At 43.4% G+C, this 17,640-nt stretch overlaps 1 protein-coding gene across 2 annotated transcripts; it reads right to left on the reverse strand.

Moving 5' to 3' along the window:
- Nucleotides 1-2,124: 2,124 nt before the first annotated feature.
- On the reverse strand, nucleotides 2,125-4,785 carry LOC132486083 (nuclear receptor subfamily 1 group D member 2). 2 transcript variants are annotated; one of them, XM_060092795.1, is made up of 2 exons: nucleotides 3,216-4,785; nucleotides 2,903-3,004 (listed from the first exon to the last, which is right to left on the reverse strand). In XM_060092795.1, the coding sequence occupies exons 1-2, from the start codon at nucleotides 4,539-4,541 to the stop codon at nucleotides 2,990-2,992; spliced, it is 1,341 nt and encodes a 446-aa protein (XP_059948778.1). In that variant the 5' UTR covers nucleotides 4,542-4,785; the 3' UTR covers nucleotides 2,903-2,989. The 2 variants fall into 2 exon arrangements, with proteins under 2 accessions (XP_059948777.1, XP_059948778.1); XM_060092794.1 differs by having other exon boundaries at nucleotides 2,125-4,785.
- Between the last annotated feature and the right edge of the window lie 12,855 nt (nucleotides 4,786-17,640).

A 17,640-nucleotide genomic window follows, 5' to 3' on the forward strand; every position in this document is an offset into this window, starting at 1 on the left:
GCTTCTACACCTTGCTTTGCAATGATGTTTACATAAAATAAATCGTATCTAATCAAGTTACAATGGTAATTTCTTGAAATGTAGTTACGAAAGCTATACACTTAATCCACTGAAATTTCCTTCTAATTTCTGAATCTGTAATTAAACCATCACCATAAGGAAAAGCTTCATCCCAAGAAGATGTTCCCCCCTTTTCCTCAGCTATTTCTCTCTAAAGGCTTGAACCCTCTCTCAGATCATGTAAAGAGATACATTAAAAGCACAGGAAAAAAATGTTTTAGCTCGCTGACATAATGCCCTTAAGTTTGCTGACATAATGCCCATATTTTAACTTTAAAATGTAAAATCAGAGTTAAAGCATCACTTAATTCATACAGTACATTGTTCATTAATCAACAGTGTCCCACCAACTCAGAAGTTCCCTAAACTGGTTGTCTTCTCCGCATTTAGTAGGTTTATAACCAATGACTCAATCAAAGAATGTGCTTGTAATAGGCTGCTGGTTTAATTCTAGAATTAGAAGTTTCAATCTTGGGCTATTTTCAAACACAGAAATGCTACAAGTGGCATATGAACTATTAATTTTGTTTCCCATTACCTACAGGAAGAATTTGTTCAAATAAAATTTTACAAGACAAAATGCAAATCTCTATACCTATATATAGATGTATACATGTATATATTGAACCTAACTAAAGTTTTATAAGCAATACTAACATAGTTCTGGTTTCACATTCCTAAAGACTTAGTAACTGTTTTAAAGATATGTTATAAAGAGGCTTATGCAAAAGGCAAAAATTAAGAAACAACATGATCTTTGAGGTTTTCAGTATTACTTCAAAAAAGCTGCTTCTATTCCCCATATAAGAAAACTGTGCATTTATCTTAGAAAAAAAATTATAAAAAGATAATGGTATCATGTAAAGAGTTCACAAAAACTATACTGTATATCCCATAAAAGTCATACCATATTTAAGGTAAATCACGATTATGGTTTATATTGTATTACAGACATCACCATCACCTTTCCTCTTTAATAATGAGAGGGTTTAACTCTGTTTTAACTTAACTAGTGCCACAGAAATTCAAGTCCCAGTAGCAACAAGTTAAACAAGGTTACTAAAAAATAAGGCATTCTGCTCACGTCATTAAAGTAACAGGCTGAGTATAGTATAATGGGATATTTTCGTTTTTGTAATTTTATACAATCCAAAAATTATATAGAAGGCAATTTTACCCAAAAATCCAATTAATTGCTATCTTCCAGGGCAACAGAAAAACATACATAAAATCCTCAACTTTTTGGCAATTTTCTCCAACTGCCATAAAGAGGCTGATCTTATCTATTTAATAAAGCCCAGTATCAGAAATATGGGTGAAATGTCTCTGACTATGCCATTTCTAAGCCTGTACGTCACACACTAAATATTTTTCAAATTATAGATTAAATCTAATTTGACAAAATCCCTGTAGTGTTATTTAGGGGGAAAAAAACAAGTGGATTCAGAACACACTTGCACACCCACACTCACACACACAGGCACACATCAACATATTCAACTGTTTTCTTAAACATTGGTTGGTTCTCCAGAAAGACTCCAAATATTTATCATCAAGCTACAGCATGTGTGTAAGGGGCAGCAATGCAACTTTCTTAGCACAAAGTAAGAATGTGAATGAACTTTTAAACAACTAGTACCTGAACCAAAGATTCTGCCAAAGATGAACTCTGAAATACATGTTTTTTGAAATCTGGACTCAACTGCCTGTTGCACTTGTACATTAAGTGTTGCTTAGATAAACAAAAATAGAGCATAAATTCATTACTCTACTATCTAAAGATTTAAAGCAAGGGTTATGTCATCAACAGGTAAAATGCACCTAATTTGGGTCTTTTGACACCTCTTGTTTTAAGTTTATTGTATGATAAAGTTCTTCACAGTTTAAAATATTGTGAAGAAGTATATTTATATATAACTATATTCACATAGATATTATGTACACATACTATGTATTTAATGTACCCATAAACTTTGAATATGTGTGTGCCAGAAGGATAACCCACACATACGCAGGAACCCTGAATAATAGATTGGTGTGGACTGTGAAATGATTTCTCAGAAATGCATAGAAATAAAAAGAGTATTATTATGAATAATTATAATAACAAAACTTTTACCGTATTTACATAGTGCCTATCTCCCAGGAGGTAAATATGCTTTCTAGACATTCGTCAGCATCTCTGTGAGGCGGGGCATTGGGAACACGATCAAGTCTCATTTTCCACAACCGGCGAGCCTGTCCAGGACCACGCACTTTCACGGTGGCAGAATGGAGCACAGACAAGGAGGTTTCCTAACTTGTAAAGTCTCCAAACACCAGATCAAACAGTCTTGGGGTGAAATCAAGTTTGCATTTTACAAGAGAACTTCCACCACAAAGGATTAATTTTTAAGTCCTCATATACTTGTGATTGTGCATTACATGTGTACCACAGGGAGATCAAAATGGTTTTTGGTTTTGGCAGATGAAAAAGTCTAACATTCAGTGTGACTATAATTCAGTGTAACTTCTCCAGTTTAAGTGCAACACCGCTGACTGGTCTCCCGGGGAACTGCGGTCAATGTCTAAGCATGGCTGAAGAAATCTCAAGCACACAGCTGCTGCCTGGACACAGAGGCAGCCTGCAGTCTCATGTCGTCTTAGAGGTCTCCCCTACCTCCGCGTATGGTACACACGTAAAGAAGCATTTCCGCACAAAATATACAGTCAGCATCAATCAGTCCATGTTTAAATAAACCAAGGCCTTAGGGGTGAACTTTAAAGGCCAAGAGCTCCTCGGAGTGCATGTTGTTTAAAGATCGAAGATCTGGCAACTTTAGAAGAAGTTTTGTAAAAATAGAGGCCTCGTTTGGATGGTTTTTCATGATTAAGGTCCTTAGGGCGCGGATGAGCGTTTCCTGCAAAGCCTCCACAGAGTTGACGTTTTCTATCCCGGATCGATCTGCAGAAACCAGGACAACTGCTGTAAACAGACTCATCTCTTCATCACTAAGTTGGAGGGCATTTAGCTTCTCACTAAATTCAAACATAGAGTTTAGCAGATCCCCTGCTCCCATTGAGTGTAAATCATCCACACTATACTTCTTTCCACTTAAAAAGGTGACAGTACGTTCCTTTGCGTCAAATAATGATGCAAACCGTACCATTAAAACCTCAAAAGTCCCAGCCTTTAAAAGGTTGACCTGGTCATGTTGAGAGAGATCTCTGAACCCGGGAATACGCTTTGCAAACTCCACCACTTCCTTCACTGCTGGGGTGAAGCTCATCGAAAATTCTTCCCAGATTTCATGCCCCGATTTATGAGGATCCACATATGGAGACTTATTCATTGGACAAACCAGATGCATTCTCCCTCCAGTGTTGCACAGGTAACTATTCTTGTTCTCATTCTGAGAACATCCATCTGTGGAAACTCTGTCACATACTCTCTGAGTATAAGCATTGGAGAAGTTCACACAATGTCCATTTGCAATACAAATGGCATGCGCATTGGCGTAATGCATTACGCTCCTCCCTTTGTACTGTCCACCGAGGTGCTGCCGGCTCTCACTACAAGGAAAGTGGCTGCTGAGCCCACTGCCACAACGGTCGTGATTCAAATTATACTGTTCCATGTTCTCAGGAATCCGTTCTCTCTGCGGCTGCATGGTCTCTGCCGAGTTTTCTCGCTGCTCCTGATTATACATAAAGGTGTCCTTGTGCGCTCTGGTTACCATGCCAATCACTTCTTCCTTTGCAAAATCCGAAGAGGGAGAAGAGCTTTTGATGTTTTCTTGCTCCAGCTGGGGCTTGGGTCGCAGCTGTTCCTGGGCCGGTAAAGCTGTCTGTTCATGATGTTCTACTAATTGGTCATTCTGTAGATGACCACTGAACTGGCTGTTCATCATGGTCTTCATCGCACTCTGCATCTCAATTAGCATCCTCTGTTTTTCACGCTTAGGGATACGACCAAACCGAACAGCATCTCTCGACATCCCAACAGACAGACACTTTTTGAATCGACACTGCTGACATCTGTTCCTATTCATCCTCATTACAGAGCAGTTTTCATTCTTCAGGCACTTCTTGTACTGAATGTTTTGCTGAATGCTCCTCCGGAAAAACCCCTTACAGCCTTCACAAGCGTGAACTCCATAGTGGAATCCTGATGCCACATCCCCACAGACTTTACACAGTAGAACCATGCCACTAAATTTTGTCACTGCACTGTGACTCTTTGTCATCCCAGGTACACTCGATTTGCTTGTTTTCATAGAACAATCTATCCGATCATTCTTCAGGATGCCTTCAATATTGGAGAGATCACCATTTTTGGGATTCCCGTTGTTATCAGAATTAGTGCTAGTTGGAGAAGATGGGACGGAGGAGGAGGAGGACTGGAAACTGTTCTCGGAGCCCTCACTGTGACAAGAGGCAGGGCTAGAGGCTGAGCTGGAAGAACTGATATAGGCAATCACACCTCCCGCATTCACCTCCATGGTGCCCTAGGGGAGGGGGCCGGGGCCGCCCGATCCCGCAGAGCGGGCAGCGCCGCCGCCGCCTCAGCGCCGCGCCGCCCCGGGCCGGAGGCAGCGGTGGTCGCGGGGCCCCCTCATGGGCAGGACGGGCGGGGCGCCCGGACCCGCGGCCGGAGAGCGGGCTGCGGGGAGAGAGGGCGGCGGCGGCGAACGGCGCTCCTCGCGGGGCCCCTGACAACAAAGCGGCGGCGCGGCGGCTTCCTGCAGCCAGCGCACCCTGGTCTCCTTTCTGTTTCCTGAACACGCCAAACCTTTTCCAACCTCAGGGCTTTTGCTCTTGCTGTTCCCTCTGCCTGCTTCTTTCTTCCCGATCTTTGTGTGGCTTTCTCTTCAACGCTGATGCACTAGCTCAAATGCCACCTCTTCAGAGAGGGCTACACTTGTAAACCTATTGAAGGCAGCGCTCATTGGTCTGATCCCTTTACCTCACTTGGTTTTTCTTCATAGCACTAAGTGATTTTAGTTTATTTATTTGTTTCTTAGTATGGATATCTGTTTCCTCTCACTGCAATGTAAACTTCAGATGAGCAAGAACATCATCGCTTTATCCTGTAATGGTCCCAGGCACAGAGCAGACCCTCTATAAATATTAGTTGAGCGAATAACAATTGCTGATGCCCATGATGCTTGGCTAAGAGTAGACCTTTGCCTATCCTTCTCTCTGCACTCTCCTTAACAACTTCTCATCTCCTTATCCTGCAATCTCAGCACTCCAGAAAAGTGGAGTGGTCCATCTTTCCCCCTCCCCCCAAATCTAGCACAAGAACTTGGTTACTTTTTGGTATTAATACAACCTTCTGAGAAGGGTTGGCATCTTAGACTTAACCGGACCCTGGATAATTATTCTCAGATTGATTCTAGAATCACCTTCCATAACCTAAGTTCTTCTCTATTTAGTATGACTTGTAACTGGCTCTTTCCAAACCCAGATTCATGACTCCTTTAGCCCAGTCTGATGCTGGTGGCCTCTGCAACACAAATGATTTCCTGGGACCGAGAGAGTTTTACACAACCTAGTTAGTTCTTGGCCAATTCACCTAATAAAGTTTACCCAATAACAGAGAATACTGCTGTAATTATATTTTTAATAAGGGTGTGAACCGGAATGAAGTCATTTGGCTTTAAAATGGCTGAGACAGGAAAGCAAGCGTTAGCTGACTAAATACCAATATAGCAACTGGGAAATCTAACACATGGACGGCAGGGAGGCTTAACCTTTATCTTCCAATCTCACAATTATCAAGCTTCTGGCAACTTGATTTCCAAACTGCACATACAGAAATTTTAGTCATGAGGCCATGCAGGGCTACTCTGAATATGGAGTTAGTTTATATAGGTAGAAACCTCAATTTTATGCTAGAAATCCTGCTTACAAAGAGTAGACTGATGAAGTTGCTACCCAATGAAAATACGGTTTGGATGGTTCTCTGGGGTCCATGACACTTAAAACAAGGCAGAAGAAGAAACAGAAATAAGTCATGAAGATTTGGACCTTAGCTGAGAAGTAAGGTCAGCTTTTAGCAAAGATCACCTGGAGAACTGTAGATAAATATGATACCCCGGCTCCATACTCAGAATCTTGATTTAATGGGTTTAGGGATGGGGCCCGGGCAGCCTTATTTATTAAAGCTCCTAAGGTGATTCTCATGTGCAGTCAGTGTCAAGGACCACTGTTTTAGAGGCTTGCTTTTTGCTATAGCTAAAGAGATTGGAAATTGTTTTTAAATCAGTAATGGATTTCAAGACAGAGAAAAAGAAAAGAAAATGACCATTTTGGAATGGCACAAAACTGACCTATCCTCATGTCCTAAAGAGGATGCAATGCTAAGACTCTAGCTTCATTCCATTACCCTTCGTAAAGACCTGCCAGCCTCACCATTGGCAATAAACCCAGAAGTTAAACATGGAATTCTTTAAAAATGCAGCTTGTAAACCTTGCTGGGCTTTCTTCTCTTTTTTTAGGTGTGTAACAAAAACCATTACCTTTTCAGTGAACAGAAGCTTCAGAGAAGAGAAATCAGAGCAGCCTGAAAGCTCTGGGACTAGAGAGACTTCACTTCCCACAGGTAAGAGTGGATAAGATTGACCACTCTTTCACTTGAATTCCAAGATGATAGGGATGGGGCTCCTGGGACCACTGCAGCTACCTCCAGGCTGCTGACACTCATAATCACAGTGTAGCCAGCTGGGGCAGACTAGTCATTCTTTACCTACTGATCTGTAACATTCATTCATTGAAGAAATAACATGGCTAAGTACAGAGTTTTCTAACAGCAGCAGGAGACGGGGCACACACGCCTTAAGAGCCAAATAAGATACGGGGAATTCAGTGGCTGAGAATCCTAATTTCATTCTGTTGCCAGCAAGCATCAAGGCCCAAGGCAAATAATTAAACTCCATTTCCCAATTTGTAAAGTTGGAAAGGTGAGGCAAGGTTACAGACTGTTAAAAAATAGCTACTGTGGGCGCTAATGAGCATGATAATGAAGCCCTTTGCAAAGCCTGGTGGATACAAAGAGCTATGAGATACCAATCGCCTCACACATAGCCAGGGTTGACTAAAGGGCACCCCTAAAGCACACAGAGTACAGGAGTGGGCAGCTGGCTACACCATTCAGCCACAACATCCAAGTCGACAGAATCACTACAAACAATTGTCCGTGAATTAAAAAGACTGCATTCGTGTATATAAAACTCCTAAAAATAAAGACCATACATCTTAATTGTCCATTTCATTCCCTTGAAAATATTACCCTTTTAATTTTATTGTCCATGATGACAAGACAAAGACTTTGTGTTTTGCTCGGTCACTTTCAACTCTGGCTTCACGTTAGAATATTCTGGGGAATTACAAACAACAATAACACTGGCACCCAGGCCCCATTCTTAAATTAAAATTCTGGAATGGGCTGGGGACCTCAATAACTTTTAAAAGCTTCCCTGGTGATTCCAACTGTTCTTTTTCACATCACTAAGCACTCCAGGCACATTTTCATCGCCAGGCCAGGTGTGCTCATCTCCTTACTCGGAGTGCCTTCCTCCCTCCATCCCCTACCCCCAATGTCCATTGGTCTACAGCCCAGCCTTACATCCTTCAATGTCCATCTCTTACCTTGTCTTTCTCAATGTACTTTAGGGCTTGGGGGCACAATGCCCTCTGGAATCTCCGAACTCTAACTGTCTGTTTCTAAGCGTCCAGGTAACACTTAGAAGATTTCGTCTTACATTGCTCCTGGTATTTCATGCTTATGCCCATGTTCCCAGCGAGATAACATGCTCCTCCAGTGCAAGGACCTTGTTTTAAGATTTTTAAATTTTCCCTATGGAGTCTGGCACAGACTGCTTGGCTTAGAAGATGCCGAAAAATACGTATTACTGTTGAGGTAGATACACTAAAATTCGCTCCTGTCAGCTTCTTACTGATATTTTCCCCCAAGATTTAGATTTCGAGTGGAAATAAACAAATGCCACTCATATATCTCAAAGAGCATCGTGTACAGGCATACCTCATTTTATTGGTCTTCGCTTTATTACACTTTGCAGATATTTTGGGTTTCTTTTTTCTTTTTTTACAAATTGCGTTGTCAGATGGTGGTTAGCGTGTTTTAGTGATAAAGTATTTTTTAATTAAAATATGTACAGTGCTTTTTAGACATAATGCTACCGCACACTTAATAGACATAAATTTTATATGGACTAAGAAACTAAAAAATTTGTGACTCATTTTATTGCAATATTTGCTTTATTGCAGTGGTCTGGAACCAAACCAGCAATATCTCCTAGGTCTGCCTGTATACCCTGTTCAAGCTGCAGAAAGGAAATTCTTCCCTGTAGCAAATGTCTACAGTCCATGGCCAACCATTTTATAGTACATTTCTCCATTAGCATCTTATGTGGCATTATCTCATCAACTCTGACCTTTCTACAAGATTGTTGGGGGAATGAGGGTGAGGGTAACATACAAACCAGTAGACAAAAGTCGAATCCAGGCCTCTGACATCCCAGGCCAGAGGCTTCCCCTAACAACCCCAGAATCTGCATGTTCTTCCCTTTGGAATACATCAAACCAGTCATATCTTCACTGCATTGACATATTCAAGGCCACTTTAGCTAGTGGACAAGAGGAGAAGTCAAAATGGCCTTTTGTGATGTCCTTGGAACAGCCCTTCTGGAAACTTGGACTGCATCTTGTTCAAGCTGTTTTAAGCGAAAGCACAGAGAGGGGGAAACATTTATCACCACAATGAGATAATTTATTTAATGATCTTTGCACACAGACATGAAACCCTGGCTGTCTGCCAGGCTGATTTTACAAAGTCTCGGAATGACAAAAACATTGTCCTGGGAAAGATTTTATGGTAAAAGTATATCCAGGTTCAAAATGACCCTTTGGTCATAGGATGCTTGGAAGCTTGAGATTTGCCTGGGTAAGGGAATGGGTCCTGGTGATGAAAGTAACCACTGAGTCTATTTCATCAAATCCCACAGTGGCATGATGTAGTGGGCTTTGAATGATCACCCACTCAGAAAAATAATGAGGGTGAGGGAAGACACAGAGGGACCTCTTTTTCTCTTGTCTACTGTTTCACTGAGAAACTGAATTAAGGGATAGACCTGCGAAGGAGGCTGAGCCAAGAATAAAGGAAAAGTTATGCTAAGAAGAAGGAGGAAAAATTTCCTATCCTATCTCTGTCAACTGATTAGTCTATAGCAGTGCTGTTTGATGGAAATATAATGCGAGTCACATACGTAATTTCAAATTTTCTACTAACCACATTAAAACTAATTGAAAGGAAACAGGGAAAATTAATTTTAATAATATATTTCAACTAAACCCCTACAGCTAAAATACTACTATTCTAACATACAGTCAATATAAAAACTAATGAGATAGACATGTATTTTTTGGTACTAGGTCTTTGAAATCTGGGGTGAGTGTTACGGAACATTTCCACTTGCACGAGTCAGTCACATTTCAAGTGCTCAGTCGTCACATGGGACTAGTGCTACCGTAGTACGCAGTGCAGGTTTAGACATGCTAACTGGAAACTGGGACATCAGATAGAAATTACTGCCAGCATTTAGCTTCCTAATAGACTTTTGATATTTTTTTTCTGCTAGCTCTTTCACTATCCCCTAGAAAAGATGATCTCAAAGGCCACATGTTGTGTTAGCAAAAAGTTTGGGGCTTTGCTGCAAAACAGACTGTGGGATTCAAATACCAGATTTATAATCTTGGACTAGCTACTTACCCTCTATAAGTCTCGGTTTCTTCAACTATTAAATCAAGACAGAATAGCTAACTCACCAGAATGCTGAGAAGATTAAATAAACTAGGCAGAAAGTACACAGAACAGCCTAGAATAGCATAATAGGCAGTCAAACAATGATTTCTCCTTTATAAAACTCGACTTGATCTCTAAGGGGCTATTTCATTGTATTTGAGGCTCTACTGTTTCATTTATTCACTTCCAGAACTCTCCCTCAAGGTTTCTTCTGCTAAGGCAGTCTTTCCCCAGACTTTCATGGGGCTGGCTTCCTCTTACTCTGCAGGTTTAAGTTTAAGGGTGACTTTCTTATGGAAACCTTCTCTGTCTGCCCTATTTAAAGTTGCCCCCAAGCCCTGTTACTCTCTGAGCCCCCAGCCTCTCTTTACTTTCTTTATGACATTTATCAATCTCTGAAATTATCTGATTTATATATTTGTTCACCTGTCTCTTATACATCCCTCTAGCATAGCTGCTTCACAAGAGCTAGGGCTTTGTCTGTCTTATTCAGACTTCAGCAAGTATTTGTGGAATAAATGAATGAATGAAAGAATGCTCAACACATGGAGGCAAATGTAAACAGTGTCCTGATTCTAAAGGTAACGGAGAATGAAAATTCCAGAGCTCTTTTTTTTTTTTTTTTTTTTCAGAGCTCTTTCTGACCTAAAGGAATTGCTCAGGAAGTCAGTGGCCGAGAGCCAGCCTCGCCTGCTGGGGGTGAGTGTTGTCTTTCTTGAGTCTAACAGCTGGGCTGGGGAAGGGGCAGGAAAATTATTCTCCACAGGTGATTTTATTGCTACATGTTGATGTGTATCACATGCAAAGTGTATGTTCACGCCACTTAAGTCACCCGAAGGATTTGGTTATTCCTGCCCTTTGAAAGAAGAACCAGGTTGGGACCCAGTTAGCATGATGAAACTTTCTGACTGCAGGGAGTCTGGCAGCCCTGGGTACTGGAACAAGAGTGGGTGTCAAAGTCAGACAGACCTGGGCTTGTATCCCGATTCTGCCTTTTACCAGCTATGCAGACTGGGCAAGTCATGTAAATTTCTCTAACCCTCAGTTTCCGTATCTGTAAAGCTCTAAGTGATAATCCACACCCTGCGATGTTACTGCGAGAATTAATTGAAGGAATGTAGGAAAGTGCTTAGTACATCTTGAAGACTCAGTGAATAGTAGGTGTCAATATTGTCATCTTTGCATTCAAGAATGCTTTGCCCGAATATACTGATCGATCTTTGGAATGGCTACTTAGAAGGAATACAAGTTCCTTTTAAGATTCTGATAGTTCTTTCCCCCATTTCTATGTCATTCAATTCTTGCAACTGAGGGGCCAGAACCACGGAGAGAGACAGAGGGTATTAGTTGAGTTGATTAAATCTGTGCCGAGCTGAGAAATGGAGACATTTCTCTTTACAGAGACAGTTTGTGGCGTATCTGGAGATGGATGCAGCATCAGACTTCTCCACTTTCCATACCGAGATGCTTGTAGCCACAGGCACAGATCTAGCTGTTTTGTATTCAAGATTATGGGCCAAAAGAGAACTCAGAGAAAGGGTCAAGAATCCACTCCAGTCTGGACACATTTCACTTGCTGGCAGCACAGAACGCTCTGCTTGACAAAGGTGAAGCAGTAAACCCAACATTGTATTCTGAGCCCACCATTCATCTTTTAGAATAACTAGACCAGGACTGATTTTACTCATTCTTCTGCTGACATAAGCCCTATTGGAGACAGAGTAAACTGCTCTATAAAAGCAGGAGACTATTTACCACTGACTTATAACCTCACATTAATATCAATAATAGCAGCCTCTCATTGACTATAGACTAGGCATTTCCATTTTTTATTTTTCATTTTCCTAACAACTGTGCAAGAAAGCAGTATTGCTCCCCATTTCACCAATAGGAAAAGTGAGACTCAGAGAAGTTCAGTGACTTGCCTGAACTGTGAGAGCCAAGATTTGAAGCCCGGTTTGTTGGGCTCCAAAGCTCCCTGTGTCCTCTGCTACACCTTTCTGGCATTGCCAATGGAAGACCCAGGTCCCACAGGCATGAGTCCCTAGTACCTTAAAGGAAAAGTGCAGAGGTCCCAAAGAAGACCATTGCTATTCTTACTATGCATCGGGGAGCAAATAGCTCTTCGTTTCAAAACTAAGCCTTGGTCTCACTGTCTGACATCCAGCTAGGGGACCAGAAGAGCTCTTTTTTGAGAGAGTGACCCTCAGCAGGTGTTTTCCAGTGCTGTTTGTAGGAGTGAAAACTCCAGGGCTCAGGATTATCACCTTAGGAAAGTCACTACAAGAGTTTGTAAGGAGAGTTCCCCACAAGGCAGAGACTGGTGAAGCCCTTGGGAAACAGTGTCCCAGGAGCTCACTCATGAAAGGAAGGCTCTCTCCTTCAGCAGCATGGCTGACTCCAGACCCCCAGGGAAAGCTTTCCCCCAGGAAAGCCTGCCAGATTACCCCCCCAGCCAGCCCAGCTGCCTGCAGAGGTTTGGCTGGATGGTTGATGCAGGCCCTTGAAAGGAAGACAAGGGATGTTCACTTGGGGTTCAAGCAGGGTCTTCAGGGGATGTCCCAAAACCCCCAGGAATTGCTTTCAAAACTTTATGTACATTGCATAAGAATATTCCCCCTCCCCACCCCCTGCTCCTTTGGGAGAGGACTCATATCTAATTCTCAAAAGGATTTACGATCCCCAATTTTTAAGAACCACTGAAATGTAAAATTTCATCAGCTTCTTTCTTACACTATTCTGCAGCACTTTTGTCCCACTAATTTTACATATATTCATATATAAGTAGTGAGATATATATATATATATATATATATATATATATATATATATAGTAGATGTGTATGTATACACACATATGCACACATTTAGGGCAATATATATGTACATATATATATATTGCATTAAATGTTGCATACACATATGCACACATACAATGTTAGTGGTATATATATATATATATGTACATTGCATTAAATGTTGCATACACATATGCACACATACAATGTTAGTGGTATATATATATATATATATATATATATATATATATATATATATATTGCCCTAAATGTTGCAAGGAAAACTGAGGCCCGAAGACCCTAAGTGTCTTGCCCAAGTTTGCACAACCAGAGGCAGAGGTGGGATTAGCAACACTCCCCTGACCAAGAAGCATGAAACTCGGGTGGGAAATCTTTGCCAACCAAGTTGATGAATGAAAACAAACGAATCCTTCCAGATTAATAATAATGCTTTGCAACCATTTTCAAGTCCAGTCATCGAAAATCCTAAATTGCTTGTTATTAGGGCAACGTGGCTGCTTGCCCAGGACACAGGTAGAGGCCACTAAAAGGATTTTCTCGCACTCAGAGAGCTGGAACTCCGGCCCTCGCTGCGGCAGAGCTCTGGCTCCCCGGTTACCTGAGTTTGCCTGACTTCCCCTCCTCTCCTCCGCTCTCCTCTCCTCTCTGGTCCTCTTCCCTCCAGCGGCTCCCGCAGCTGCCTCTCCAGCTGGAATTCCTTTGCTGAGGTCGGGCCGCCTCCCTTCGGCTGGGCTCCGGATGACAGCCAGGAGGCTGCTTACCTGCCACTGCTCCCACTGCCTTTTTTTGGTGGGGAGGGAGCCACGCCTTTCGGGTCAGCACGGGTACCGCTCAACTTTGCACGCCGTATACCCGGGACGTGGCGCGTGCTGGTGCTGCTGCGAGAATCCTCAAGCCCGCCGTCAGCGCATCACCTGTCTGAGCCCCTTCCCCCTCCCCGCTAGTTTTTTCTTTTCAATTTGATGTAAATAATGTACCTTCTGAGAATCCCACAGTCACGCCGAAACTTATTCTTAAGGGTGCTTCAGAAGATGCCTTTTATAAAGACTAATGCGTGCCGTTGTAAAAGAAGCAGGGGTGGGGGGCGGATACAGTATTTTTAGTTCCTCTGAGGGGGACCTCCCTGCTGTCAGAGCCCCGGCTCTCCGCCAGGCTGCCGCCGGGCGGTTCCGCCGGGTTTCTGGCGTTTTCCGGAGCAGCCCGCGCTCTCCTCTCCGCACGCGGCCTCGAACCCGCGGCCCCGGCGCCGCCCGCGCCGCCCCCGTCACCCCTGCGCTCTCGGTTCAGCCCGCGATGGGTACTCACTTTTGCCGGGGAGCAAAGTCTGCCATCTCAGTCCGTGAGCACTTCCTGTAAAAGGACGTGGAGATCCATCGTGTGTAAAGCTGTTTCAGGAACAGCCGGTAAAATCCAGAAAGAGGGAGAGGAGCGAGTTAGACCCAAATGGAAGGGGGCGGGCAGCCCAGCCCAACCGGGGGATGTCCCGGGATCTCAGCCTTGTTTTCCCCAGCCCGGCGGCTCTGGGAGAAGCAGCCCAACAAGTGCACTTGTTCACTCTTTCTTCATTAGAGGAGGAGTCAGGGTTGCAACATTTCTGTTCCTTGCTGGAGGCGAAACAGTGATTTTCTTCAGCCTGCAAAATGTCCAGAGCCAGCCAGCTTTGCCAGGTGAGGAAGGGAGCTGGGGAAGCCGAACTGCAGCAAAGACGTGGGGAAGAAAGAACGGATTCTCCCCAGATGGGTTTTGCACGAGCAAGACCACACGTCTTCCACTGAGACTGCAACAGAAAAATAGACGGACAAAACAATAATAAAAATGTCTTCATGAATGGCATGACCTCAGAGATGGTATTTCTCCTGGAAGCCAAGATGTGGAGTGGCTCCTTGTCAAATTTCTTTCCTTATTTCTGAATAACACTGAACAGCAGCTTGACAGCATTGGAGGGGGGCTCCAGAGATTTGAATCTCACCTTCCCTGAGAAGAAGAAGGGGTCAGAGTGAAAGGGGCAAAAGAAAACAGTCAGGGACCCGAGAAGGGGAGAGAGCAGGTTTTGCTTTCTTTTTTGATAGCCCAAAGCCCAAACTTCCGGGGCGCGTGGTGTTTGTTTATTCTCCTCCACATGAGTATAACACAGAAACACTGGTGGTGCTGAAATAATCCACCCTTTTGTTGTTTTCCACAAATATAAAATTTATCTTTTCTAATATCTTTTCTGACTTTTTCATTTTTTTGGTAATAGCAAAACCATGCAGAACCACCACCTTTTCTCTGGCAAAAGAAAAAATAGTACTGAAACAAAAGTAGTAGCTGTCTGAATCAAATAATTATCCCTCAATTAGTAAGTTGCTAGTGTCCGTTTGATGCTATTAAGTAATATTGCATCTGATTGTTTCATAACCCAGAAGGGCACCGTGGAGATATTTTAAACAAAGACTATAAAGTTTCAACACAAATGGAATGCTGGGCTTTTCCCTTTTGAGTGATTGCCACTCTGGAATAACGGGCAAATGACATTCGGTAGCAGCCACTTGCCAAGTCTCTGGAAGCCACTGACTATTCCAGGACACTTTGGTGATCCTTTTGGACTGGAAGCCCAGAGGCACCTGCACAGGCATGACCACCTGATGCTTCCTGTTCAGTAACATGACCTTGGACAATTAAATTGTAGACCCCATCTGGTTCTCTCAGCGGAAGGGAGGTGCCTCTTTCTTGCATACTTCCCTTCGCTCATGGGTGGCCACAAAGGTATGCAACCCCTATTTACTTTCAAAACCACTGGATGACATGAGATCATCAATGGCAGAATATTTCTACATGACCTTTGCAAAGCAAGGGATCGTCAGGTTTTTGGAGTTGTTCTAGTCAGACAATTTTAATAGTTGGTGAAAAAACCTCGCCCTAGTAACTCTCGACTGTCAGCTCTTGGAAGGTAGGACCCTCGCACTTCCTTCTTGTGGTTCCCAGTTACATGCAGGCAGCTCAGCTCATTGGTGCTCATCGTGCTCCTGGCTTCCAGATTGGCAGATTGGTTGTTGAGTGACTAATCCACATCTCACTGGGAGAGAAGGGCGAGGCTCGCTTTACGCTCTAGTGCGCAGCACACAGGCACCATCCATGAACCACCAGCGTGAACTCTCAGTGAATTCATCACCTTGTCCTAGCTTTACTGAGATAATGAAGGAAAGTCCGCGGTTAACCTCAACTTCTTTCCTAACTGCCCCCTGCCTCCTTCTCTAAGCACTAACATGCCCCGCCCCTTTACGTGTGTTCCCTTCTTGCATGTCTCTATCTTGTCACTGTCTCAGCTGGTGTGTTCCTCCTTTTTTCCAAGCTACTTCTCCAGGTGAGTCCTAGACCCCAGCCCTGCCCACTGCCTCCAAGACCTTAATCCATGGCTGATGCAGAGGGAAGAGCTCAGCCGTTGGCATGGGTTTAGGTCTTTGGTATTTACATGGCTTCCCTAAGCCTCACTTGCCTCATTGAAAATCAGATGCGGTGGGCTTCCCTGGTGGCGCAGTGGTTGAGAGTCCGCCTGCCGATGCAGGGGACACGGGTTCGTGCCCCGGTCCGGGAAGATCCCACATGTCGCAGAGCGGCTGGGCCCGTGAGCCATGGTCAATGAGCCTGCGCGTCCGGAGCCTGTGCTCCGCAACGGGGGAGGCCACAACAGTGAGAGCCCCGCGTACCACAAAAAAAAAAAAAAAAAAAAAAAGAAAAAAAAGAAAAAAAAAAGAAAATCAGATGCAGTGATATATGCCTCAAAACTAACAATGGTAATTCTTAATCACCAGTAAAAGGAGTCATAATGGTGATAACATATGTAAAATGCCTGACAAATAGCAGAAAATCTAGAATCATTAAGTTCTTTTTCTCCCCCTTCCTTTTCTCCCTATCTTCCTCTCAGAGTTAATGTTTTCTGCCCCATCGGCTTCTTCTGCAGCCAACAACTTCCTCGAACCTTCCTTGACCCTGGTAACTCTTTCGGTGGCTTTATGATTTAACTCACTCCATTCTTCATCTGTCAGACTTAGTGGAAGAATGATCTACACTCAGCTCCCCTGACTCACTAAGCTCTCAGTGCCTTCCCTCAGTGCTTCTTAACCCTGGCTGCACACCTGGTCATCTGAGGAGGGTTTCAAACATACCATATATGGGTGGTCCTTGCAGGACTTGTAATTCAAGAGGTTTAGGGTGGGGCTCTGATTTCTCTGTTTCTACAAAGATGCACAGGCAGGGTAGACACAGGCTGCCCTCATCCCCCCTGCACCACGGCTTCCACCACTAGGACTCATCAGCTGCTCTCTTTCCCTGGGCTGCGCCATTCCAGGCCTCGCGGCACCCCTTCTCTCCCTCCCCTTGAAATTCTCATTCCTTGGCTCTCAGGCCCTGTCCTCCCTTGGTTCTCCTCTGTCGGTATCACTCCTCTGTTGCCTTTTGCCACAGCCCCTCTTCTTTCTCCTCCTTCCTGTATGGGAACAGTTTTGTTGTTGAACTGTTGTTCCCAACCAACAGTTTCACATGCTGTCCTTCTTTCATCTGATCCCACCCCCAGAGGTGAGCACCATTAACTTCTTGGTGTGTATCTATCCTTTATCCTACATGTATATAGTCATGTCTCTATATGCTTATGCTTCTATTTTTTAAACTAAAAATGGAATAATTTCTGTGGCTTGTCTTGTGTCATACAATTACATATTCTAGGCTACTAGTTACAGACTTAACCCATTCTTTTTTAAAATTTATTTTTATTTATTTATTTTTAAACATCTTTATTGGAGTATAATTGCTTTACAATGGTGTGTTAGTTTCTGCTGTATAACAAAGTGAGTCAGCTATACACATACATATATCCCCATATACCCTCCCTCTTGCATCTCCCTCCCACCCTCCCTATCCCACCCCTCTAGGTGGTCACAAAGCACAGAGCTGATCTCCCTGTGCTATGCAGCTGCTTCC

This window comes from Mesoplodon densirostris, chromosome 3 (genome assembly GCF_025265405.1).
Source record: "Mesoplodon densirostris isolate mMesDen1 chromosome 3, mMesDen1 primary haplotype, whole genome shotgun sequence".
Classification (NCBI taxonomy): Eukaryota; Metazoa; Chordata; class Mammalia; order Artiodactyla; family Ziphiidae; genus Mesoplodon; species Mesoplodon densirostris.

What these genes read in the sequence shown, in the direction of transcription:
- LOC132486083 (XM_060092794.1), bottom strand. Translation starts at nt 4,541, where the DNA reads ATGGAGGTGAATGCGGGAGGTGTGATTGCCTATATCAGTTCTTCCAGC.